At 55.7% G+C, this 24,880-nt stretch overlaps 1 protein-coding gene and 1 long non-coding RNA gene across 7 annotated transcripts in view; both read right to left on the reverse strand.

Moving 5' to 3' along the window:
* Positions 1 to 24,880, reverse strand: part of SLC66A2 (solute carrier family 66 member 2) — a 51,063-nt gene that overhangs the window by 6,658 nt on the left and 19,525 nt on the right. For 5 of the 6 annotated variants that reach the window (XM_031003670.3, XM_055368681.2, XM_031003669.3 and 2 more), the window contains one exon: positions 13,495 to 13,711. The exons of the other annotated variant lie outside the window; for it this stretch is intronic. In XM_031003670.3, coding sequence (XP_030859530.2) covers positions 13,495 to 13,711 — 217 coding nt within the window. The remainder of the gene's footprint in view (positions 1 to 13,494; positions 13,712 to 24,880) is intronic. 6 annotated transcript variants of the gene reach the window in all.
* On the reverse strand, positions 3,127 to 9,360 carry LOC129528376 (uncharacterized). Its single transcript, XR_008673646.2, has 3 exons — positions 4,188 to 9,360; positions 3,546 to 3,975; positions 3,127 to 3,425 (listed from the first exon to the last, which is right to left on the reverse strand). It is a non-coding gene; the product is annotated as an uncharacterized lncRNA (long non-coding RNA).

The raw sequence follows: 24,880 nt of genomic DNA on the forward strand, positions 1-24,880 counted from the left end.
ACTCTTCATACATAACTTTGGTTTTTATCTTGGACATTCTGAACATTATGCAGTAAGATGTGAGTCTTCCATGGTCCTATCAACAGTGTTGCTTTTCCTGCTACCAAGCACTTCATGTGGTTAGATTCAGGGTGTGAGGTCTGACTTGTTTTTGGTGGACTGCAGTTCAATTTAATTCCATTTCAAAACCTTCCTTTTGCTCTTTGGATCTGTCCTTCATGTGCAACACTCAGAGACAAGACTGGGACTTGAGCAGTCAACTGTCCACAATGACACTGAGTTCACAAAGCTGTTAGGATGTAGTTTAGGGCCAGATCTATGCATGTGTAGTTCAAGGGTGAGTCCAGAAACTTCACTACAGTGTCCCCAGTCTTCCTCACCACGATGTACCCAACCTTCCCCATCAGAGTACCACAGAGTCCTCAATCTTCCCCACAACCTCACCACAGAGTCCCCAACCTTCCCCACAACCTCACCAGAGTCCCCAGCCTTCCCTACACCCTCACCAGAGTCCCCAGCCTTCCCCACAACCTCACCAGTCCCCAGCCTTCCCCACAACCTCACCACAGAGTCCCCAACCTTCCCCACACCCTCACCAGAGTCCCCAGCCTTCCCCACCATCTCACCAGTCTCCAACCTTCCCCACCATCTCACCAGAGTCCCCAATCTTCCCCACACCCTCACCATAGAGTCCCCAACCTTCCCCACACCCTCACCATAGAGTCCCCAGGCTTCCCCACCATCTCACAACAGAGTCCCCAACCTTCCCCACACCCTCACCATAGATTCCCCAACCTTCCCTACATCCTCACCATAGAGTCCCCAACCTTCCCCACCATCTCACAGCAGAGTCCCCAACCTTCCCCACCATCTCACCAGAGTCCCCAGGCTTCCCCACCATCTCACAACAGAGTCCCCAACCTTCCCCACCACCTCACCAGAGTCCCCAGGCTTCCCCACCATCTCACAGCAGAGTCCCCAACCTTCCCCACCACCTCACCAGAGTCCCCAGGCTTCCCCACCATCTCACAGCAGAGTCCCCAACCTTCCCCACCACCTCACCAGAGTCCCCAGGCTTCCCCACCATCTCACAACAGAGTCCCCAACCTTCCCCACCACCTCACCAGAGACCCCAGGCTTCCCCACCATCTCACAGCAGAGTCCCCAACCTTCCCCACCACCTCACCAGAGACCCCAGGCTTCCCCACCATCTCACAACAGAGTCCCCAACCTTCCCCACCACCTCACCAGAGTCCCCAGGCTTCCCCACCATCTCACAGCAGAGTCCCCAACCTTCCCCACCACCTCACCAGAGTCCCCAGGCTTCCCCACCATCTCACAACAGAGTCCCCAACCTTCCCCACCACCTCACCAGAGTCCCCAGGCTTCCCCACCATCTCACAACAGAGTCCCCAACCTTCCCCACCACCTCACCAGAGTCCCCAGGCTTCCCCACCATCTCACAGCAGAGTCCCCAACCTTCCCCACCACCTCACCAGAGATCCCAGGCTTCCCCACCATCTCACCAGAGTCCCCAGGCTTCCCCACCATCTCACAACAGAGTCCCCAACCTTCCCCACCACCTCACCAGAGTCCCCAGGCTTCCCCACCACCTCACCAGAGTCCCCAGGCTTCCCCACCATCTCACCAGAGACCCCAGGCTTCCCCACCACCTCACCAGAGTCCCCAGGCTTCCCCACCACCTCACCAGAGTCCCCAGGCTTCCCCACCATCTCACAGCAGAGTCCCCAACGTTCCCCACCACCTCACCAGAGACCCCAGGCTTCCCCACCATCTCACCAGAGTCCCCAGGCTTCCCCACCACCTCACCAGAGTCCCCAGGCTTCCCCACCATCTCACAGCAGAGTCCCCAACGTTCCCCACCACCTCACCAGAGTCCCCAGGCTTCCCCACCACCTCACCAGAGTCCCCAGGCTTCCCCACCATCTCACAGAAGAGTCCCCAACGTTCCCCACCACCTCACCAGAGTCCCCAGGCTTCCCCACCACCTCACCAGAGTCCCCAGGCTTCCCCACCACCTCACCAGAGTCCCCAGGCTTCCCCACCACCTCACCAGAGTCCCCAGGCTTCCCCACCATCTCACAACAGAGTCCCCAACGTTCCCCACCACCTCACCAGAGTCCCCAGGCTTCCCCACCACCTCACCAGAGTCCCCAGGCTTCCCCACCACCTCACCAGAGTCCCCAGGCTTCCCCACCATCTCACCAGAGTCCCCAGGCTTCCCCACCATCTCACAGCAGAGTCCCCAACCTTCCCCACCACCTCACCAGAGACCCCAGGCTTCCCCACCACCTCACAGCAGAGTCCCCAACGTTCCCCACCACCTCACCAGAGTCCCCAGGCTTCCCCACCATCTCACAGCAGAGTCCCCAACGTTCCCCACCACCTCACCAGAGTCCCCAGGCTTCCCCACCATCTCACAGCAGAGTCCCCACCCTTCCCCACCACCTCACCAGAGACCCCAGGCTTCCCCACCACCTCACAGCAGAGTCCCCAACCTTCCCCACCACCTCACCAGAGACCCCAGGCTTCCCCACCACCTCACCAGAGTCCCCAACGTTCCCCACCACCTCACAGCAGAGTCCCCAACCTTCCCCACCACCTCACAGCAGAGTCCCCAACCTTCCCCACCACCTCACAGCAGAGTCCCCAACCTTCCCCACCATCTCACAGCAGAGTCCCCAACCTTCCCCACCATCTCACCAGAGTCCCCAACCTTCCCCACCATCTCACCAGAGTCCCCAGGCTTCCCCACCATCTCACAGCAGAGTCCCCAACCTTCCCCACCACCTCACCAGAGACCCCAGGCTTCCCCACCATCTCACAACAGAGTCCCCAACCTTCCCCACCACCTCACCAGAGTCCCCAGGCTTCCCCACCATCTCACAACAGAGTCCCCAACCTTCCCCACCACCTCACCAGAGTCCCCAGGCTTCCCCACCATCTCACAGCAGAGTCCCCAACCTTCCCCACCACCTCACCAGAGACCCCAGGCTTCCCCACCATCTCACAGCAGAGTCCCCAACCTTCCCCACCACCTCACCAGAGTCCCCAGGCTTCCCCACCATCTCACCAGAGACCCCAGGCTTCCCCACCACCTCACCAGAGTCCCCAGGCTTCCCCACCACCTCACCAGAGTCCCCAGGCTTCCCCACCATCTCACAGCAGAGTCCCCAACGTTCCCCACCACCTCACCAGAGACCCCAGGCTTCCCCACCATCTCACCAGAGTCCCCAGGCTTCCCCACCACCTCACCAGAGTCCCCAGGCTTCCCCACCATCTCACAGCAGAGTCCCCAACGTTCCCCACCACCTCACCAGAGTCCCCAGGCTTCCCCACCACCTCACCAGAGTCCCCAGGCTTCCCCACCATCTCACAGCAGAGTCCCCAACGTTCCCCACCACCTCACCAGAGTCCCCAGGCTTCCCCACCACCTCACCAGAGTCCCCAGGCTTCCCCACCACCTCACCAGAGACCCCAGGCTTCCCCACCACCTCACCAGAGTCCCCAGGCTTCCCCACCACCTCACCAGAGTCCCCAGGCTTCCCCACCATCTCACAGCAGAGTCCCCAACGTTCCCCACCACCTCACCAGAGACCCCAGGCTTCCCCACCACCTCACCAGAGTCCCCAGGCTTCCCCACCATCTCACAGCAGAGTCCCCAACGTTCCCCACCACCTCACCAGAGTCCCCAGGCTTCCCCACCACCTCACCAGAGTCCCCAGGCTTCCCCACCATCTCACAGCAGAGTCCCCAACGTTCCCCACCACCTCACCAGAGTCCCCAGGCTTCCCCACCACCTCACCAGAGTCCCCAGGCTTCCCCACCACCTCACCAGAGTCCCCAGGCTTCCCCACCATCTCACAACAGAGTCCCCAACGTTCCCCACCACCTCACCAGAGTCCCCAGGCTTCCCCACCATCTCACAGCAGAGTCCCCAACGTTCCCCACCACCTCACCAGAGACCCCAGGCTTCCCCACCATCTCACCAGAGTCCCCAGGCTTCCCCACCATCTCACAACAGAGTCCCCAACCTTCCCCACCACCTCACCAGAGTCCCCAGGCTTCCCCACCATCTCACCAGAGTCCCCAGGCTTCCCCACCATCTCACCAGAGACCCCAGGCTTCCCCACCATCTCACCAGAGACCCCAACCTTCCCCACCACCTCACCAGAGTCCCCAGGCTTCCCCACCATCTCACAGCAGAGTCCCCAACCTTCCCCACCACCTCACCAGAGTCCCCAGGCTTCCCCACCATCTCACCAGAGTCCCCAGGCTTCCCCACCACCTCACCAGAGTCCCCAGGCTTCCCCACCATCTCACAGCAGAGTCCCCAGGCTTCCCCACCACCTCACCAGAGTCCCCAGGCTTCCCCACCATCTCACCACAAGACTTTTTCTAGTTCACTCTCTTCTAAATTTGAGCATTTTTTTCGCATCACACATGAATGAACTAAGCTGTAATTTAAGGCAAGTTTAAGCTGTAATTTAACATTCTCTCATTCTAAAAGAGACCATACGAACCACACAAATCCTATATAAAGGACCAAAGACAGGTGTAAGAGAAACGTGGCACCCCGGAGAATCTGCCGACTGTGTCTATTTTGCCCAGGGCTTCCCATATGGCTGGGCGTGTTCCAGTGTAGACGGAGGAGGCCAGGGCACGTTTGTTTTGGCTGCCTTGACAGACAACGTCCCTCCTCACAGAGCGGCCACACAAGTTAACTGTGAACAACTTTCAAACTATCTTCAGTGAAACAGTCAAAGCAAGCAACCCAGACCTAGAAAGACAGCTTTTAGCTCCCACTGTAAAATCGGGTAAAGCCATGTGGCCTGCAACTTGGAACGCCCCCGGCTGCCAGGTGTGGCAGGGGAAGGGCTGAGAGGCTCACTGCAGCACCCACACCACAGCCTCAGGTGGGGACAAGTGGGAAGGTGATGCCTGAGCCCAGCCCCCAGGAAGGAGGAGCAGAGCCTAGAACAGCCTGGGCTGCTTTGCTGTCTGGAGGGAAATCGGGGGTCGGAGCCACTCCTGAGGCCCCAACCACAAGCAGAGCCCAGGCCCATTCAGAGCCCACCCTAGGAGGGGGCTGGTTAGCCCTGAGGGGCCGGTGGGGGCCTGGACATCTTTCTGTCCCCTTCCCTGCTGATGCCTCCAACACACAGAACCCCAGGGAGCCAGGCAGGCCAGGAAGCAGGCAGCTGGCCCACCGCCCGTGAGGATTCCGCAGTGGCAGAGCTCAGGCCTGCACACACCAACAAAGACAGAGGGCTCCAGAGTTCCAGCCGGGACACAGCCCTGGTCAGACGGGGGCCAGCAGGACGTGCAGCTGAAGCCTGATCCCAGGACCACCTGTCCCTGTCCCCAGGTCACCGCCCGGCGCCCTCACTGTTAGCGTCCCCGGGGCCCTGATGCGCAGGTGCGCTCTGCAGCATGGCAGCTGCAGGCACGGAGCCATCACTGGGCTGGGCTCTGCTGGCTGCGGGGACATTCCAGCTGCCGGGACGCTCTGTCAGAGAAGATGGCTCCACCACCATGGCACGGGGACTGGAATCCCAGCCACCCCCCACCCCCCTAGCTACATCATTTAGAGGGGAGGGGACGGGAGCAGGGAGGGGACGGGAGCGGGGAGGGGACGCAGCAGGGAAGGGACAGGAGCAGGGAGGAGACAGGAGCAGGGAGGCGACGGGAGCAGAGAGGGGACAAGACCAGGTAGGGGACGGCAGCAGAGGGGATAGGAGCAGTGAGGAGATGGGAGCAAAGGGGAGGCAGCAGGGAGAGGACAGCAGCAGGGAGGGAATGGAGCAGGAAGGGGACAGAAGCAGGGAGGGGAACAGTAGCAGGAGGAGATGGCAGCAGGGAGGGGACAGGAGCAGGAAGGGGACGGGGGGATGGGAGCAGAGAGGGGACAGGAGCAGTGAGGAGACGGGAGCAGAGGGGAGGCAGCAGGGAGAGGACAGCAGCAGGGAGGGGACAGCAGCAGGGAGGGGACAGGAGCAGGGAGGGGAACAGTAGCGGGAGGGGAACAGTAGCAGGAGGGGACAGCAGCAGGGAGGGGACAGGAGCAGGGAGGGGAACAGTAGCAGGAGGGGATGGCAGCAGGGAGGGGACAGGAGCAGGAAGGGGACAGGAGTGGAGGGGATGGGAGCAGGGAGGGGACGGCAGCAGGGAGGGGACAGGAGCAGGGAGGGGACGGAAAACAGGCTGGCAGCTCTGCAAGTTATGAAACAGGGTCACATCCAACCGGCGATTCCACCCCCAGGTAGAAGGGAAAACTACGTCCACATAAAAACTCATTCATGAGTGTCCATCGCATGTAACAGTGTAAACGTTAACCAACCAAATGTCCCTCAGCTGAAGAACGGAAGAGCAAACGTGACAAATCTATGGAAGTAACATTTTTCAACCACAAAAAGGAAAGAAATGCTGACCCCTTCTGCAGCATGGATGAACCCTGAGAATACGAAGTGCAGGGAAAGAAGCCAAGCACAAGGTCACGTATCGCCAGGCCACGTGTCACCAGGCACCACTGATGTGATGTGTCCTGAAAGGCAAGCCCATGGAGATGGGAAGTGGAGGAGTGGCGGCGGGGGTGAGGAGGCTGGGGCGGTGGGAATGACTGCCAGTGGCCGCCGGGTTGCTTCCTGGGGTGCGGAAAATGTTCTGGAATTAGACCGTGGTGCTGGCTTGGCAGCCCCGTGAGTATGCTGTGATGTGAGTCACATCTCAGGTGGGTCACACTTTGCAATGTTCCAGAGCCTCCGCTGAACCCTCCTGTCACATGGGCCAGCCTGCATGCACCGAGCTTGCTTCCTGTTAACCCAGGCGTCCTGTGCAGCACTCACTCCACTCAGAACCACATGGGCCTGCTCTTCATCAAAGGCATAAGGAAAGGCACAGTGGGTGAGGGGGGTTCTGAGTGTCATGAAGACGTGGCCCCAGGGGAGACATGCCACATGCCCAGAGGCTGAGGACCCACACAGCCTGCTCTAGAGTTTGGGTAAGAGCTCAGCTTCTGGATCCAGCCCATGTCCTGGCTGGACAGGGGCAGCCTCAAGGGGTGAGGACTGACGTAGTTCAAATCCTCTCCTTGCGGGGCAGCCTGAGCCTCAGCTTCACCTGCTGCAGGCACCATGCCACACCTGCCTGGTCTCCCATCCTCACTCAGCCACGGTGGTCACACACTGTCGGGGTCCGCACAGACACCTGCTCAGGCTCTTCCACAGCCACGGTGTCTGTATTCCGCATTTCAGGCTCCTCCCCATCTGTCAACACCAACGCACCCCCGCTGCCCTCATCATCTACACCCACCTCACCCTCCAATCCTTGTTAGGGAACAGTCTTCAAATCCAGTAAAAACTGGAGGAAGAGGAATGCAAACACTCTCAGAGAATCCGCCCTTCGGAGCCTGCTGTGTTAATTAGCAAAGCTGTTTCTGAAGCTTTATCACATCTCATTACTGGTTCAGAACCTACAACCACGTAGTATTTTCTAAAGGGAAGTCACTGTTCAAAAATGCTTCCGGCAGTCGCTCCAAGGTGGAAACCGTGTGTGCATGGCTGTGTGTGTGTGTGTGCGCGCGTGTGCGTGCATGGAGGCAACTGTGCATGCCGGCCTGTGCACGTGTGTGCAAGTACACGAGACACAAGACTTTCCAGAAGCAGGGCTGCTACGAGATCAACTCGGGAATTCTTGAGTCACTTCCTATCAAACATCCTAGAGACCTTTGGTTTAATGTGGAGCTGAGGCTTGGGTCCCAGGGCAGATTCCAGGCAGCATCTACGCCTCCCTCACCTAGGGCAGTGGCACTAGCAGGTCCCCAGAGAAAAGGAGCTGAAGTTTAGGCTGTCACGTTTCAGGCTCATGTCACCATTTGCCACCAAAGTCTTGATTGTTTGTTTGTTTACATGGAGTCTCACTCTGTTGCCCAGGCTGGAGTGCAGTGGCACGATCTTGGCTCACTGCAACCTCCGCCCCCCAGGTTCAAGTGATTCTCCTGCCTCAGCTTCCTGAGTAGCTGGGATTACAGGCACCCACCACCACGCCTGACTAATTTTTGCATTTTTAGTAGAGACGGGGTTTCACCATCTTGGCCAGGCTGGTCTTGAACCCCTAACCTTGCGATCCACCTGCCCTGGCCTCCCAAAGTGCTGGGATTACAGGCGTGAGCCACCGCGCCCAGCCCAAAGTCTTGGTTTTTTGGGTATCTGTAAGTACGTGTGTGTGCACATTTTAAATACGTCATCTTAAACACGACCCTGGAGATTATACTGGAAGCACACACGATCTATCAAACCTGCGTTCAGAAACCACTACCCACAATGGCTTCAAGAAGCACAAATCCTGACAGGGCTGGGGGTACCACGACGCTCCCATCAGGCAGATCGGAGCACACAGGAACCTGAGACGTCTCTGACCTGCCTCCAGATGGGGGGCGGTCTGGCAGCAGGAAGTGGGGGGTCACTCCAGCCCACCCCAAGGCTGCCGTGGCCCCGGAGGAACAGGCAGGTACCACAGGAGACACCCCCTTGCCCAAGCTGCGTCTGGAGAGCGAGTGGAACCCAGGCCAGGGAGGGCTGAAGATCCATGGAGCGGTGGCCTGGACCCATGCGGAGAAGCCAGAAGACCACACAGCAAGGGGGGCAGAGGTGGGGACCCTGTGCCCCAAAGGCTGCAGTGCCAAGGGAGGAAGGTGGGCAGGGCCCACAGGCCCAAGGAGACGGAGCTTCAGACGCACAAGTGGCTCCAGACTCAGCCCTGCCCAGAGGGAGCCTCAGGAACAGCCCCCAGGTCGCCGGCCCTAGCCCTGCAGGCCCTGCCTTGCCCAGGCTGCCAGGTGGCGTCTCAGGTGGTGGAAGGCAGCTGCTGGGCCTCCAGAATTCATGCTCGGGTGATGCTAAAACCCAGGGCCAAGGTGAAACGCAGCGTCAGAGCAGCAGAAATAAGGACGTGCGGCACAAAGGCTGGGCCTGGAGTGGTCTTGTTCCCGTTCCCGTTTAGTGAGAACCCTCCCAAAACCTTCCCTCAGGCCATGCAGAGGCAACGTCCCCACAAGCAGACCCCAGACTTTGCCTGGCTGGCAGGCATGGGGTCAGGCTGGCTGTGTGTTCTAGCAGCAAACGCCTTCCGTGTTCCAGTGGGAAAACCGCCCAATGGTCACTCTTAAAAGCGCAGACCGGATGAACCGGGCCTGGGGAGGGCTGAAGCTCCCCAGCCGCAGGATGGCCAGCAGCACGGGCGGGGCCAGCCCCACCCCCTCCCCATCCCCCCAGGGCCCACCCTGTCCCCCCGGGGCCAGGCCAGGGCCTCAGTGCACAGACTCTCCGGGGTTGCCCCAGGGCTCATTACCGTAACTACAACCACACACTCCATCACTCCGAGCCGACCCGACGCTGCTGCTCCTGGTCCCCCTTCCTGACGAGGATGCACAGGGTCTCAGCGGTCCCGCACTTGAAGCTGGCTGACCTCGCTGCCTACTTCCTCCGCAGAGACTGCTCCATCTCCCTCAGCCTCAGCCTCAGGACTCCATCCAAGCCCTCACAACGTGCCAGCTATGTGGGTCGCCCGTCTTCTGCCCGGCCCTCCCGGCAGGGACAGAGGCCAAGCCTCCTGTGGCCCGATGGGGAGATGGGGTGCCTGTGACATCCTGTCCCCAGCCACACCTGAGGTTTATAAAAGCAGAAGGAAGCCCAGGTGATCTCACAGGGGCTTGGCGCTCAGCCAGGGAGCAGGGCAAACTCAGAGGTAGAACACCTGCACCTCCTGGGATCCCTGAGACACGTTCCGAGTTCCGCAGCCAAGGAGAAGTATGCAGGCAAAGGCCCATCACCCCGGCTCCCATCTCGCCCACACAGCACCCCCAATACTATTTTACATGTGTGTAAGTGTATCCGCATCCCACACACCCGGGTTTTCATCCACGGTTCCAGGCTGCTAACGCCCACAGTGCTTCTGTACCCGCAGTGCTCCCGTACCCATGGTGCTCTCGTATCCGCAGTGCTCCCGTACCCTCCCATACCCGCGGTGCTCCCGTGCCCATGGTGCTCCCGTACCCTCCCATACCCGCGGTGCTCCCGTGCCCATGGTGCTCCCGTACCCTCCCATACCCGCGGTGCTCCCGTGCCCATGGTGCTCCCGTACCCTCCAATACCCGCGGTGCTCCCGTGCCCATGGTGCTCCCGTACCCACGGCGCTCTTGTACCCGCGGTGCTCCCGTACCCGTGGTGCTCCCATACCCGTGGTGCTCCCGTACCCACGGTGCTCCCGTACCCTCCCATACCCGTGGTGCTCCTGTACCCTCCCATACCCGCGGTGCTCCCGTACCCACAATGCTCCCGTACCCTCCCATACCTTCGGTGCTCCCGTGCCCATGGTGCTCCCGTACCCGTGGTGCTCCCGTACCCTCCCATACCTGCGGTGCTCCCGTGCCCATGGTGCTCCCGTACCCGCGGCGCTCTTGTACCCGTGGTGCTCCCGTACCCACAGTGCTTCTGTAGCTCTTGTCATGATGTTGGGGTGCTTTAGGCCTCAGAAAACAGAATCCCTCTGACCTTTTGCCCTCTGTTCACCTGCCCAGGCAGGACTCTAACCCTCATTCCAGAGAGGGTCCTGCCGACATCCTGGAGGAAGGAGCCTGCACAGAGGACAGAAAAATCTCAACAGACCCTGCTGGGTTCACGTCGCACCCTTAGGTCCAATCACATTTCAACACCATTGTCCATCACGCCTATCCAGTGAGGTCTCCCAAGTAGACAGGCTTTGGGAGACTCCGGGGAGAGCTGAATTTGCGGGAGCCGGCAGGAGGGTGAACAGGAGCTCATCTGTGTGCCGGGAGGGTGGCAGCCCCACTCCACGAGACCGAGCTCCTGCCTGGGGACCCCTCCACAGCTCCCTCTGTGTATCCCCTCACTCGGCGGTTTATGTCTGTCCTTTAAAATGCTCTTTGTAAAATATCAGTAACCGTGTTTCCCAGAGCTCTGTGAGCCGCTCCAGCAAGCTGACAGAGCCCAAGGAGGGGTCATGGAACCCTAACATGGCCCAGAAGTTCCAGAGGCCCAGATTCGTGATGGGTGTCTAAGTGTGGGTGGCATCTGGCGCTGTCTCTGGGTCAGGACAACTGGCAGTGCCCGCCGCAGGACTGACTGCCTGCTCGGTGCTGGGGAGACGCCCGCACACGGAAGTGTGTGTGCTGCTTGTGGTGAAGTGAGTGAGAACAGGAAAAGCACGTCCAATATGTTTCTTCCACACACAGACCCCCCTTCCACAGGCGTTTCTGGAGCCTTCCCCGTGTGTGAGAAGAGCAGATCACGGGGCCTAAGACAGGCCTGCCTGCAGGGCCGCCTCGGCCAGCATCTGGAAACTTGGGTTTGAAGAGGATTCCCACGTCCCCCCAGCCGACGGGGCAGCCCCTGGGCTGAGACCTTGAACAACATGCCTGCGCTGAACAGCAAAACCTGCTCGCCTGGAATCGAGAGCAACGGCTCCTGCCAAGCCTGGGGCCCCTGGGAGCAGCCCCCTCAGAGGCCTCATCAGGCCAAGGCCACACACGGCCAGCTCCTTCTGAGAGGGGCCAGGAGGCCGGCATGTGGGGTCCGGATCCGCTAGACCCTCACCACGAGGCTGTGGTGATGCTCTGGAGGGGACAGGCCTGGCACCCAGGCACCTCCCACAGATCTCCAGGTCGCAAGCTCGGCACGCGGGCACTGCCCACAGGATCTCCAGCTGTGGGGTGGTTGGGGACGCCACACTCCGCCGGACGAGGCCCACGTCCAGCCAGGGAGCCCACATACGACGCCTGCCCTGAGACCCACTTTCTCTCTGGGAGCATCCCTGCCTTTTGGGCCCCACGCCGAAGCCCTCAGGGCTGCCACTGCCCAACCCAACAGTGAGGGAGCCTGTTCCAGCCATGGACACCCTCTCAGGCCTCCATGCACCCTCGCCAGAGAAACCCCAGCAACCCCCCGGTCTTGATTCACTGTAATCACACCAACCAGGGCAGCCCAATCCCCACCTGCACCCCACACCACACCCCAACCTGTACCTACCTCACACCCATGCCAGCACCCCACACCTGGACCCATGTCCCATATCTGTACCTCCAGCCCACACCTAATACACCCCACACCCACACCCATGCCCCACACCTGTACCTACAACCCACATCTACACCCCACAACCTGACCCATACCTACACCTCATACCCATGCCAGCACCCCACACCTGGACCCATGTCCCATATCTGTACCTCCAGCCCACACCTGAACTCCATACCCCACACCCCAACCCATACATACACTTCACATCTATACCTACGTCCTACACCCATACCTACACCATACACCCGTAACTGCAACCCACACCTATAACCCCGACCTGTACCTACATCTCACCCCCTACCACCACCCCACACCTGCGACAAGCCCTCCTACCTTTACCTCTCACGGGCAACTGAACCTACACACAACCCCCGGCCCTCATACCTCTGCCCACACACCAAACCTGCAAATACCCAGAGGTCTCTGAAAGCCCTCAAGAGAGTGCTGTGGCCCCTGGGCACCCGTTCTCCAACACAAAAACGCGTCAGCCCCTCTCTTCCAGGCTGTTTCCCACAAATAACAAATCCAAGAATAACATTCCCTCCAAATCACAGCCTCAGCATCTGTGTCGGAGACCAGACTCAAGCAAAGTGTGGAGGCTCAGGGTGTTCTCAGTGAGGAGCGGGCACCGGGGGGGGGGGGTCCCCAGTGAGGAGCAGGCACCGGGGGGGGGGGGGGTCCCCAGTGAGGAGCAGGCACCGGGGGGCCGAAAGTGTGAGGGACTAGAGTTTTCTGCCTCCGCCACAGCAAGCAGATCTGTTTTTATTACAATGCAGTTTCCATCCAGGACCTTGACTGAGCCCGTGGGAATCATGCTGCTCACGTTGTGCCCTACCTCTGGCGGTCACGGGGGCGTCCAGGCACGCACTGGTGCAGGGCGCCCAGGCATGGTCTGTGGTTCCGAACGTCAGCCTGCCCAGCCTTCTACCACATACCTCAGAGGCTGGAGGCCGTGCTGGGGCCAGTGGGGAAAGACCGAGGACAGTGTCCAAGGCAGCCCCCAGACCACCTTCCCTGCCCCACCAGACCCGCCCTGACCCTGGGCCAGGCTGGCTGCCCTGCCCTCCTCCTGCCCCGTCTGGCCAGGCACTCGGACATCCCTCCCACTGGAAGGTTCCATCCCAACGGCCCTGAAGGAGCAGCTCCCAACCCCGTGCCGGGTCTCGGCTGCCCCTCATGTGGCCCACACAAGCTCATCTGCTCCAACGCGAGGTCGAGGGGCCAAGGCCTATAAACCTGACTATTCTTTAACCGGCAGCTTCACAGGTCAACATGGGAAATACACAGCCAGACACATAGGTGTCTGATTTTTGCCAAATCTGCAGCCACGTGGTGCCTCTGGAGCAGTGGTGCTTCCGTGGTGGCATCCCTGGCCTACCTCATGCCCTCCGTGGACTGGTGGCGGTGGTTGCGGTAAAGCTGCGGCACACCCAGCATGGCTTCGGTCAGCACGGCCAGGAAGCCCAGGGTCTCCACAAACAGGGCGGAGTCAATGGACACGTAGGTGACGTAGCCCGCCACGCCCGTGAAGGCCAGGACGCACTGCACGTAGTCCGAGAAGCTGCTCCACTGCCAGAAGTGGTGGGGGTCGAAGTCTAGGGCGAGAGGGAGAAGCAGCCTCAGCACAGGTTAGGGTCCAGGTGAGGAGTCAAGGTCAGTGAGGAGAGACAGGAACCAAGTGAGAGGTCAAGGTCAGAGGAGGAGAGACGAGAACTGAGGGAGGGGTCAAGGTCAGTGGGGAGAGATGGAACCAAGTGAGAAGTCAAGGTCACGGAGGAGAGTTGGGAACTAAGAGGTCAGGGTCAGTGACAAGAGATGGGAACCGAGCAAGAGCATGAGGGGCAGCCGAGGGTCAGAGGAGGAGAGACGGGAACCCAGGGAGAGGGCAGGGTCAGAGGAGGAGAGATGGGAACTTGGGAACAGAGTAAGAGGTCAAAGTCAGGGAGGAGAGACGGAAACCCAGCGAGAGGTCAAAGTCAGGGAGGAGAGACGGAAACCCAGCGAGAGGTCAAAGTCAGGGAGGAGCCATGTGTTCTTGATCATGCCCCCCTGAAAGAGCCTTGGTACAAATAATAACTCAACATAAAAGACGCTGACATCAGGCCAGGTGCAGTGGGCACCTATAGTCCCAGCTCTTCAGGGGCCAAGGAGGGAGGATCGCTTGAGCCCAGGAGTTGAGGCCAGCTTAGGCAACACAGAGACACTTGTCTCTTTGGAAAAAAAAAAAAAAAGCTAAAATCCTTCAAATTAATCTTAATCTCTGAGAAGCCGTACAGTACAGGGAGTGCCCTGCACTGGATCTGATGCCTGGGTTAGGGGCGCAGCCCCCCTCGGGTTAACCACGATCTCCTGTTCCTCAGATGTTACCAGGAAGAGACAGAGACCACTCCTAGGACATTCTGGGGATTCAACGAGTTGATCTTGAGTTCTACACGCCTCGGCCACGGTGAGGCTCAGTAAATCCGTACCATATCCCTCCGGCACGATGTCATTTGCTAGATGATGTATTCTGTAGAAACCACACTCACAAGCACTCTCAGAAATTAGCAAATTAAAGGAGGCAGGTGGACATGTGCAGTCCAGGGGCAGGGAAAAGGTGAACGGAGACAAACCTGCCAAGAAGCCTGCAAGGCCCGCACCTGACCTCTCCTTACAGCAGCAGGGCCAGGGCATGGGCTGCAGGGGTGGGGTGATGGGAGGCGGTGAGGTTGAGGGGGTTGGGGGTGCTGAGGGGTGAGGATAGAGGGATTGGGGGGGTTGGGGTGTGGTGAGGTTAGCGGGGCTTGGGGGCATCAGAGGGCAGAGAGGCCAGGGGTGTTGGGGGCTGGCTGCCTGTGGGGCTGGCAGTGCAGTGAGGGCAGGGGTGGCCAGGCTGTGCACCTTCTCCCCATCCCCTTGGACCCTAGATCTGTGCCCCCCTTCCTGCTCCACCCTCTCTCACTCTGAGTGAGACGCTGCTCAGCATCCGAGCTGGAAAGGGGCTGCACAGGAAGCGAGGCCAGAGGAAGGATGGGCATGGTACGCGGCACCTCCCAGAACACAGCAGGGCGTGGGCTCATGTGTATTTCATGAACAAGCCCAGCTGCAGTGAAGGGGGCTGAGCAGGATGGGCTATGGAAAGGGGGGCTGTGGACGGTGAGGGGGTGGATGGGGGGGGCCGTGGACGGGTGGGTGGAGGACAGGGGGGCCATGGACAGGCGGGTGGTGGATGGGTGGGTGGATGGACAGGCGGGGGGCCGTGAATGGGCAGACAGTGGACAGGTGGGTGGTGGACAGGCGGGTGGTGGACGGGTGGGTGGTGGATGGGTGGGTGGATGGACAGGCGGGGGGCCGTGAATGGGCAGACAGTGGACAGGTGGGTGGTGGACAGGCGGGTGGTGGACGGGTGGGTGGTGGATGGGTGGGTGGATGGACAGGCGGGGGGCCGTGAATGGGCAGACAGTGGACAGGTGGGTGGTGGACAGGCGGGTGGTGGACGGGTGGGTGGTGGATGGGCGGGTGGATGGACAGGCGGGGGGCCGTGAATGGGCAGACAGTGGACAGGCGGGTGGTGGACAGGTGGGTGGTGGACGGGTGGGTGGTGGATGGGTGGGTGGATGGACAGGCGGGGGGCCGTGAATGGGCAGACAGTGGACAGGTGGGTGGTGGACAGGCGGGTGGTGGACGGGTGGGTGGTGGATGGGCGGGTGGATGGACAGGCGGGGGGCCGTGAATGGGCAGACAGTGGACAGGCGGGTGGTGGACAGGTGGGTGGTGGACGGGTGGGTGGATGGACAGGCGGGGGGCCGTGAATGGGCAGACAGTGGACAGGTGGGTGGTGGACAGGTGGGTGGTGGACGGGTGGGTGGTGGATGGGCGGGTGGATGGACAGGCGGGGGGCCGTGAATGGGCAGACAGTGGACAGGCGGGTGGTGGACAGGTGGGTGGTGGACGGGTGGGTGGTGGATGGGCGGGTGGATGGACAGGCGGGGGGCCGTGAATGGGCAGACAGTGGACGGGGGGGGGGGTGGATGGGTGGATGGTGGACGGGCAGACAGGGGGGCTGTGGACGATGGGTCATGCATGGGCAGGTGGTGGATGGGCAGGCTGCGCACGGGTGGGCTGTGGACACAGGACACCAGGTGAGGGTTTAAGGGACTTGGGAAAACCAGGTCTAAGGTCCATCTCTGGGAGACCTATTTTAGTTTCCCCAGGAAGGAGTCAATTGGCAAATGACTAACAGAAAATCCTCACTAAACAGTTTCTGAGAAAAGAATGAACCTGGATGCTTACCTTATACCATATACGAAATTTAACTCAAAATGGATGAAAAACCTAAAAATAAGACCTGAAACTAAAACTCTCAGAAGAAAACATGAGGAAACACTTCAAGACACTGGATTTGTCAATGACTTCTTAGGTGTAAAACCAAAAGCACAGGCAACAAAAGAAGAATAAAAGATAAACTGGACTTCGTCGAAATCTAAAACATGGCCAGGCGCAGTGGCTCACACCTGTCATCCCAGCACCTTGGGAGGTTGAGGTGGGAGAATCACTTGAGTCCAGGAGGTCTTGAACATCATGAGATTCCATCTTTACAAAAAAAAAACAAAAAATTAGCAGGGTGTGGTGGTGCGCACCTGTGATCCCAGCTACTTGGGAGGCTGAAGCAGGAGGATCCCTTGAGCCCAGGAGTTCAAGGCTGTAGTGAGCCATGGCTGTGCCACTGCACTGCAGCCTGGGTGACAGAGTGGGACCTGGTCTCAAAAAAAAAAAAAAAGGGCACTGGCGAGCTTAACCGCACACCCCAAACACCCTCAATTTGTGCATTTACCACTCACGGGCCGGCGGAGGGGCTCCCGAGGATGGCAGAGGGACGGCAGGGTGAGAGGCACGAGGCGAGGCAGCTGAGATGCGTGGGTGCAGGTGGGGGCAGATTTCCAAACAGAACGTGGCCTGGTGCACAGTGGAGTGTTAGCCACAAAAAGGAAGAAAGGGCAGATTCATGCAACAACACGGATGGACCTTGAAACAGGACACCAAGCGACAGAAGCCAGACACGGGAACCACACGCTAATGAGTCTGTTCCCGTGAAGTGTCCAGCACAGGCGAGCGCAGAGACAGCAGACGAGCCGCCGTCGGGGCTGGGGGAAGACGGAACTTGGGAAAAAGAAGGAAACTGGTTCGAAGGGGTTTCTTTGGGGGTGATGAAAGGCCCCCTAATGAGACAGTGGTGATGGCTGCACAACTCTGTAAATACACTAAAAACCACCGAATTGTGCACTTTTAAATGGTGATAAAATTGTGAATTTTATGTAAATTATATCTCTAATTTTAACGCATAACAAAATAAAAAATTTCAATGTATGTGACTTGTCTTACACCAAAAGATGCAGATGCAAGTATCTACCTATTTTATTAAAAAGTATCTACTTATTACTTATTAGTAAATACTTATCCAGCATTTTCTGATGCTGAAGTTGAAAATAGTTCCTTCAACTCCAAGTCTGGGAATTAAGGTGCTGTCATTTGTATCCAGAACAATTTGAAATAAATTTAGCAGCCATCTACCATTAGCTGTCAGCTCACATGTGCTGGGGAATTGGAGCAGGTGGCGGGGAGGAGCTGGGTAAGGAAAGCGCTGGCTGAGGCTGACCTGGGGTAGCTCAGACAGCGGGAAATAAGATCTCTAAGTTCAGTCAGGAGAAGTCGGCGGACACGGGGGACACCTGGTGGGCATGGTGACTCCTGATCTGTCGGGTGGAAAAGAACATTTTCTACACTTCTGAGAGATTCCTGTGTCAGGAGATTTTCATTAATAGTTTTTTAAATCAGCAAGTAAGAGAGAGGTGCCTGGCAGTCCTCCCAGAAGAGCTGGCCCTATTCCGAGGGACCTGGGAGGGGAGGGCACCCCCCTTTCCAAAGCAGCCAGGCCCCTGCACTGCTGAGCCCAACAGAAATCCAAGAGGGCAGGTGGCTGTGGGAGAGGAGGGGCTCTGAGAACAAGAACAAAAGGGCAAGAACGCAATTAGGATGCACACCCGTGGTCACGCAAGGTGCCAACACAACAGCTGACAGCCGGCAGTGCAGACTCACACGCCGTGACTTCCCGAGATGTGTTTCTAGAGAGCGGCACCAAAGATAAGGCTTGAAAACGAGGCATTCAATGCTGAACGAATGTTTCCAGGCTTGGGGGCTCACCAGAGGCCCACCCTGGCATGCACTGAGCAGAGAACAGCTGATCCTCAGAAGCTTCCGTCGCACGGGCGTGGCTGCCCTCAACTCACAGACTGATCTCTTCCAGCACCCCCCATGGGGAGCCCTGTGGGAACAGACCAGCTCCAGTCCAACTGCTCCTGGATTAAAAAGCAATTTTACCACTTGGGGAATGTGCACCAGGAGACTGTCTCCTAATGGGTAAGGAAGATCCGATTTCTCATCAGGTCGTGTTTTCATGTCTACAGGAGCACGAGAGAGCCTGGTGTAAGAGGATCTGATGGCCAACATGTCCAAGGCACTGGAGCAAGAGCAACTCCATTGTGAATAGGGGCTGGCTAAGATGAGGCTGAGGCCCGCTGAGCTGCGTTCCCAGACGGTGAGGCATTCTTAATCACAGGATGAGATAGGAGGTCGGCACAAGATACAGGTCATAAAGACCTTGCTGATAAAACAGCTTGCAGTAAAGAAGCCGGACAAAACCCACCAAAACCAAGACGGCCACAAGAGTGACCTCTGGTCGTCCTCACTGCTACACTCCCACCAGCACCATGACAGTTGACAGATGCTGTGGCAACATCAGGAAGTTCCCCTATATGGTCTAAAAAGGGGAGGCATGAATAATCCACCCCTTGTTTAGCATATCATCAAGAAATAACCATAAAAATGGGCAACCAGCAGCCTTTGGGGCTGCTCTGCCTATGAAGTAGCCATTCTCTTATTCCTTTACTTCCCTAATAAACTTGCTTTCACTTTATGGATTCACCTCAAATTCTTTCTTGTGCGAGACCCAAGAGTCCTTTCCTGGGGTCTGGGTGGGGAGCCCTTTCCGGTAATACACGTGAGAGGGACAGAGAATGCCAGAGAGCTTCCTGTTGGGACTGGGACGGCTGGAGGGCATCACAGCACTGGTTTCGAACACTGAGCGGAGAACTGCCATGCGACAAGAACCTGGGCACATCAGACCCCTGCAGGCACCCTCGGGACCCACAGGTCGCACATTCGATGGGCGCTCACGGGACGTGAATGGCATGTTGGTAACGCCAAGCTCCACCCCAGAGCCACGGGGTGCCTTTCACCAGGCCACAGAGCCTCCTGGGCCACACTGCTCAGGGACATTCTGCAGGGGAGGAAATTGCTCTTTTTTTTTTTTCATGATTCTTGTATGAATTCTAATTAAGAGACATTACATTCAGAATTATAGCACTCATAGTGATAGTTTTCAGAAGACTGTAACAGCTTCTTTGCTACTTAAGGGGTACAGACGGTGCAGCTGCTTACCTGAATGACTTCTTAAATAAGTGACTACCACCACTCTAATTTTCCTAGTTGTAGCTCTGTTACAGGTTACTGACCACAAGTGTTGGCAAAGAAACTGTTCTTTTAAGCACTGTGGCGCTCCCTGGAGTGACGGCCATTCCCAGCAGCTAAACTGTATCATACTCCCACTTTAACTTTGTGACTGTTTCAGTATTTTTAAAAATACAAATCGACTCTCCAGGAAAAAACAAAAAAACTAAAAAACTTCTCACTTCCTTCAAATCCCTGGTCCAGGCTCACCTGGCCTCCTGCAAGCTGCCCTTCAGGGCAGGTCCCAGCCCCACCTGCTGTGTCTGCTTCTCCACCCCACTCCAGCTGAGCAGGCAGAGCCTGTCCTTGGAAACGGCCCGGCCACCTGGGAGGGGAACAAACAGGCACTGCCCAGGCCCGGAGCTGCAGGCAGGGCTCAGCAGGACCCCGGGTGGGCACGCAGGGGCTCATCTGGAGGGACCTGAGAGGCACAGGCTACAGTCGGGAGAGCACAGACAGGAGGCCCCCGAGGCCACCAGGGCCCACTTTTACTTTATCCTAAGGATCAGGGACGCGAAAGGATTTTAACAAAGACGGCCACACCACCTGCTGCAGAATGAGTATAAATGCCCTTCTTAGCCTTCGAGGCCGGCACTGGCCTCGCTGACCCCTCTAATCCTGCCACCCGTGCAGCAGGCGGCAACAGGGACAGGCAGACGACACAGCTGGGGCCAGAGGACGACGCAGAGACCCACATCAGAGACCCTCGGGGAGTGACAGAGCCCCCGCCCCAACCCCAGCGAGTGGGACAGGCTGAGTGGGGACTGAGCATGTCTAGGGCCAGAGCGGGAGGGCCAGCCGTGCCAGCTTCCAAAGAGGACCCTGGGAAACAAACACCCTCCCACTCAGCAAGGACAAATCAAGCAACTGCCGAGACAGGCGTCCGCGTCCCAACCCAAGGCTGCCCAGACAGACAAGCACTCACCGCCACACTGCCCTAACAGCTGCTGAGACACATTCCTGCAGCCACCTCAGCTAGAGCCAGGCAGGCCCTGGGAGAGCGGCCTTGCCTGCTCTCAGCCTCCTCTCATCTTCAGGAGCCTTTTCCCCCCTTTATCCTAACTGACATCTCCGGGCCCCTCATTTGCTCAGAGTCTGCTCAGTGGGGCACCCAACGGTGGACAGGCGAGAGAGGTGAGGGGCTGGGCTGTCACCGCGGCCAAGGGAGCCATGGCCCTCCAGCCTGAACGGCTTCTGCCCAAAATCAGGACACAAACACAGCGTCAAACACAGCAGAAACAGCCCAGAAAGGCCCCAGCCCAGATGGCACTGGAATAAACAGTTTTCCCCAAGTCACTTTGAAATGAAAGTTTTGGGCTACCTACTTCTAAAGAGGACTTCAGGACAGTTCCAGGAGTTCCTCCGTGACACACCCCATGGAGAATGCTTGGCTGCCACGTTTACTCAATGCAGCCATTGAACAGAAACTCAAGAGTGTTGCTCTCCCAGCCTGAAACCTTCTTCATGCTTCCAGCCATCAGGGTTTCAGCCAGGTCAGAAACAACAGAGGCGGTAGGCTCTTCCAGAACAGCAGTGCGAGGCTCTCCACAGATCCTCTCCAGCAACATCACTGCCAGTGGTGAACATTACAAACAGCACCCACTTGAAGTCCCTAACGTGTCTTAGGGACACACGGCGAATGGAGAAACGCTTATCCAAGAAAACCACCTAAGTGGCAGCAGGAACAGCAACTTCGTGACACTTGGGCCACAACCTGCTTCCCCATCCCCATGTGACAAAAGCTCTACTCCCAGCAGGCAACCGAGAAGACAGGCTCCCTCTCCCCCAGTGCCACTGCAGCAGTGGCAGGCACCCGAGCTCTTCATCGCCTGCTCAGCTCCTGTCTGCCCAGGCTCCCTTCCTCCACTCAGCCCCCACCCATGGCGCAGGGGCAGAGGACACTGAGCATCCCTTGTCCCTGCCTCAGCTTGCTCACTGGGAGAGGTTCCACACAAGCAGGGGCAAACTAAGAAGACCAGAGGCAACAGCTCACTTCCCATGCAGCACTCAGAGCAGAGCTGTCACACCCTCAGAGGTCCAGAGGTTCTGTCCTGGGGATGGCAGTATCAGGATAGAGAGCTCCGTAGCTCTCCCTAGAGGGACTCCCTACTTAGAGCAGGTACAAGTTCAAGTGTAAGGATGCTAACAAAAACAACAGAGACCTCGGCAGCCAGCAACTAAGAGGAGCTAGAAGCTCCATGATGAGCTCAAAGTTTATCAAACAGAACCAGAAAGGACAACCAAGAGGAGCCCTCCTGGGAACAGAACCACCACCAAACACTGGCCCCAATGGCCACCCTGCCCAGCTGTAGGGAATACATCCCCCAGGGCATCATCAAATCAGCCGGCAGCCATCAGTGAGTGGAGGCCAACAGCTGGTTTGACCACCAGAAGCTTAACGGGAAGATCAGGGAGGGTCACAGCCAGCCAGAACCACCACATCTGAGGGAGAAGAGGTCCAGAGACTGCACTAGTCCAGCCAAATCACAAAACAAACAAGCAAACAGTAAGTCATCCTTCCCCCAAGTGGGGGAATCTGTATCCACAGCTGCTACTATAGTTTACCTAAAATGTCCAGCTTGCAACAACAAAACAAAATGAGTTATACAAAGAAACAGAAACGTGTGGTTCACACAGGAAAAAAATAATAAGCAGGACACAAACTGCTTTTGAAGAGGCACAGGTGTTGGACTCAGTAGAAAAAGACTTTAAAATAGCTATTATAAATATGTTCAAATAACTAAAGGGATCCATGCATAAAGAATTAAAAGAAAATATGATGACAACAACTGATCACATAGAGGTCATCAATAAAGAGACAGAAATTCTAAAAACAGAACCAAGTGGAAATTCTGGCATTGCAAAGCACAACTAAAATTTTAAAACTCACTATAAGGGCTCAACAATAGACTGAGCTGGCAGAAGAATCAGTGAATTCAAAGAAATATCAGTAAAGACTATGCAACCTAAAGAACAAACAGAAAACAGAATTAAGAAAAAAGAACACAGTCTCAGAGAAAGGTGGGATGACAGGAAAGGGCACTGGCACATGCAGAATGGGTGAGATTGAGGAGAGGAGAGAGGGGAGCAGAAAAAAAAATTCAAGGAGATAATGACTTTTGAAAACTTCCCAAATATGATGAAAATATTAATCCACATACCCAAGAAGCTCAACAAATTGCAAGCCTGATAAAGAGATCCACACCCTGACACATCACAGTCTAAATGATGAATGTCAAAAAACAAAGACAAAAATCTTGAAAGTAGCAAGAGAAAAATAATTTATCACTTACAAGGAAACCCCAATAAGATTAACAGCTGAGTTCTCATCAGAAACAATGGAGTCCAGAGGGCAGTGGAATAACATATTCAAAGCACTGAAAAGAAAAAAAAAACATCAACCAAGATTCTTACATCTAGTAAAACTTTTTTTAAAAAATAAGGGGAAAACAAAGATTCCCAGATAAACAAGAACTGAGAAAATCTGTTGCTAGTAGGCAGACCTTACAGAAAACACATTTTTCATGCTGAAAACAAATAACATCAGACGCAATTCAAATCCACATAAAAAAAGAGTACAGGTAAAGACAATGATGTAAGTTATTATAAAAGATGATATCGGTCACATGTCTTCTCCTTTCCTCTCTTAGTTGACTTAAAAAGTAACTGCATGAAACAATATGCATTGTATTGTTTGGGGGCCTTTAACATAAAGAAATGTAATATATTTGACAATAATATTAATTGCACAAATGAGATGGGATCAAAACTGTATTAGAGAAAGAAAATGACTGTAGATGGTAACTCAGTCTCAGAAAGAAATGAAAGGAACCACAAATGGTAAATAAGGTTAATATAATAACTCCATAATATATGTTTGTTCTCCTTTCTTTTCTCAAGTTCTTGAATGACATAAAATGTATATAAACGAACAATCAGAAAAATATATTGTTAGGTTGCAATATATGTAGACAAAATATGTATAATAATCATACCATTTAAAAAGGGAGGACGAAATCGAACCATGTAGGAGTAAGGTTCCAGTCACTGGAATTAAGTTAGTATAAATTTGAAGTAGATTCTGATAAGTTAAGATGAATATTGTAAGCCTTCAAGTAACTACTAAGAAAATAATTCAGAAAACATTATTTAAAGAAATTAAAATGTTACATTAGAAAATATTTACTTAATACGAAAGAAAGCTGTAAAGGAGCAACAGCTAAGGGGAAAAGGCATGGGATATACAGAAACCAAAAAGTAAAGTAGCAGATGTAAATCTGAACATATTATAACATTAAGTGTGAATGAAATAAACAATCAAATCAAAGGGCAGAATTGCCAGTATGGATTTTTTTTAAAGATCCATTGTATGTATACAGAAGACTCATTTTAAATTCAAAGACATAAAAAAGTTAAAAGTAAAACAATGGAAAGAATATATCAAATGGCAACCACAGGAGACATGCATGTGATGACACTAACATCAGAAGAAACAGACGTCAAAAGAGAAAATATGCATATACGTCCCTAACAAACAACAGTGCCCCAAAATACATCAAACAAAAACTGACAGAGGTGAAAAGAGAAAAAGATAATTCAAAAATAGTTACAGACTTCCACACCCACATTTAGTAATGGACATAACAACTACACAGAAGAACAAAAATCACAGACTTGACCTAACAGACAACCCTCCACCTTCACCCAACCACAGCAAAATGCACATTGAATATTCTCCAGGACAGATCATACGCTAGGCCATAAGATGTGCCTCTATTTAAAAGTACTGGAATCTGGCTGGGCGTGGTTGCTCATGCCTATAATCCTAGCTCTTTGGGAGGCTGTGGTGGGTGGGTCCCCTGAGCTCTGGAGTTTGAGACCAGCCTGGTAAACATGGTGAAAACCCTGTCTCTACAAAAAATACAAAAAAAATTGGCCAGGGACGGTGGCACACACCTATAGTCCCAGCTACTTGGGAGGCTGAGGCACAGGAATTGCTTGAACCCAGGAGGCAGAGGTTGCAGTGAGCCAAGATCACACCACAGCCAACAGAGCAAGATTCTGTCTCCAAATATTAAAAATAAATACATAAAAGTACTGGAATAATACAGAGTATATTCTACAATTATAATGGAAATAAATTTGAAATCAATAACAGAAGACATTTTGGGATATTCACAAATATGTGGAAGTTAACACATTCCTAAATAATAAGTGGG

Source organism: Gorilla gorilla, chromosome 17 (assembly GCF_029281585.2).
Source record: "Gorilla gorilla gorilla isolate KB3781 chromosome 17, NHGRI_mGorGor1-v2.1_pri, whole genome shotgun sequence".
In the NCBI taxonomy this organism is placed as follows: Eukaryota; Metazoa; Chordata; class Mammalia; order Primates; family Hominidae; genus Gorilla; species Gorilla gorilla.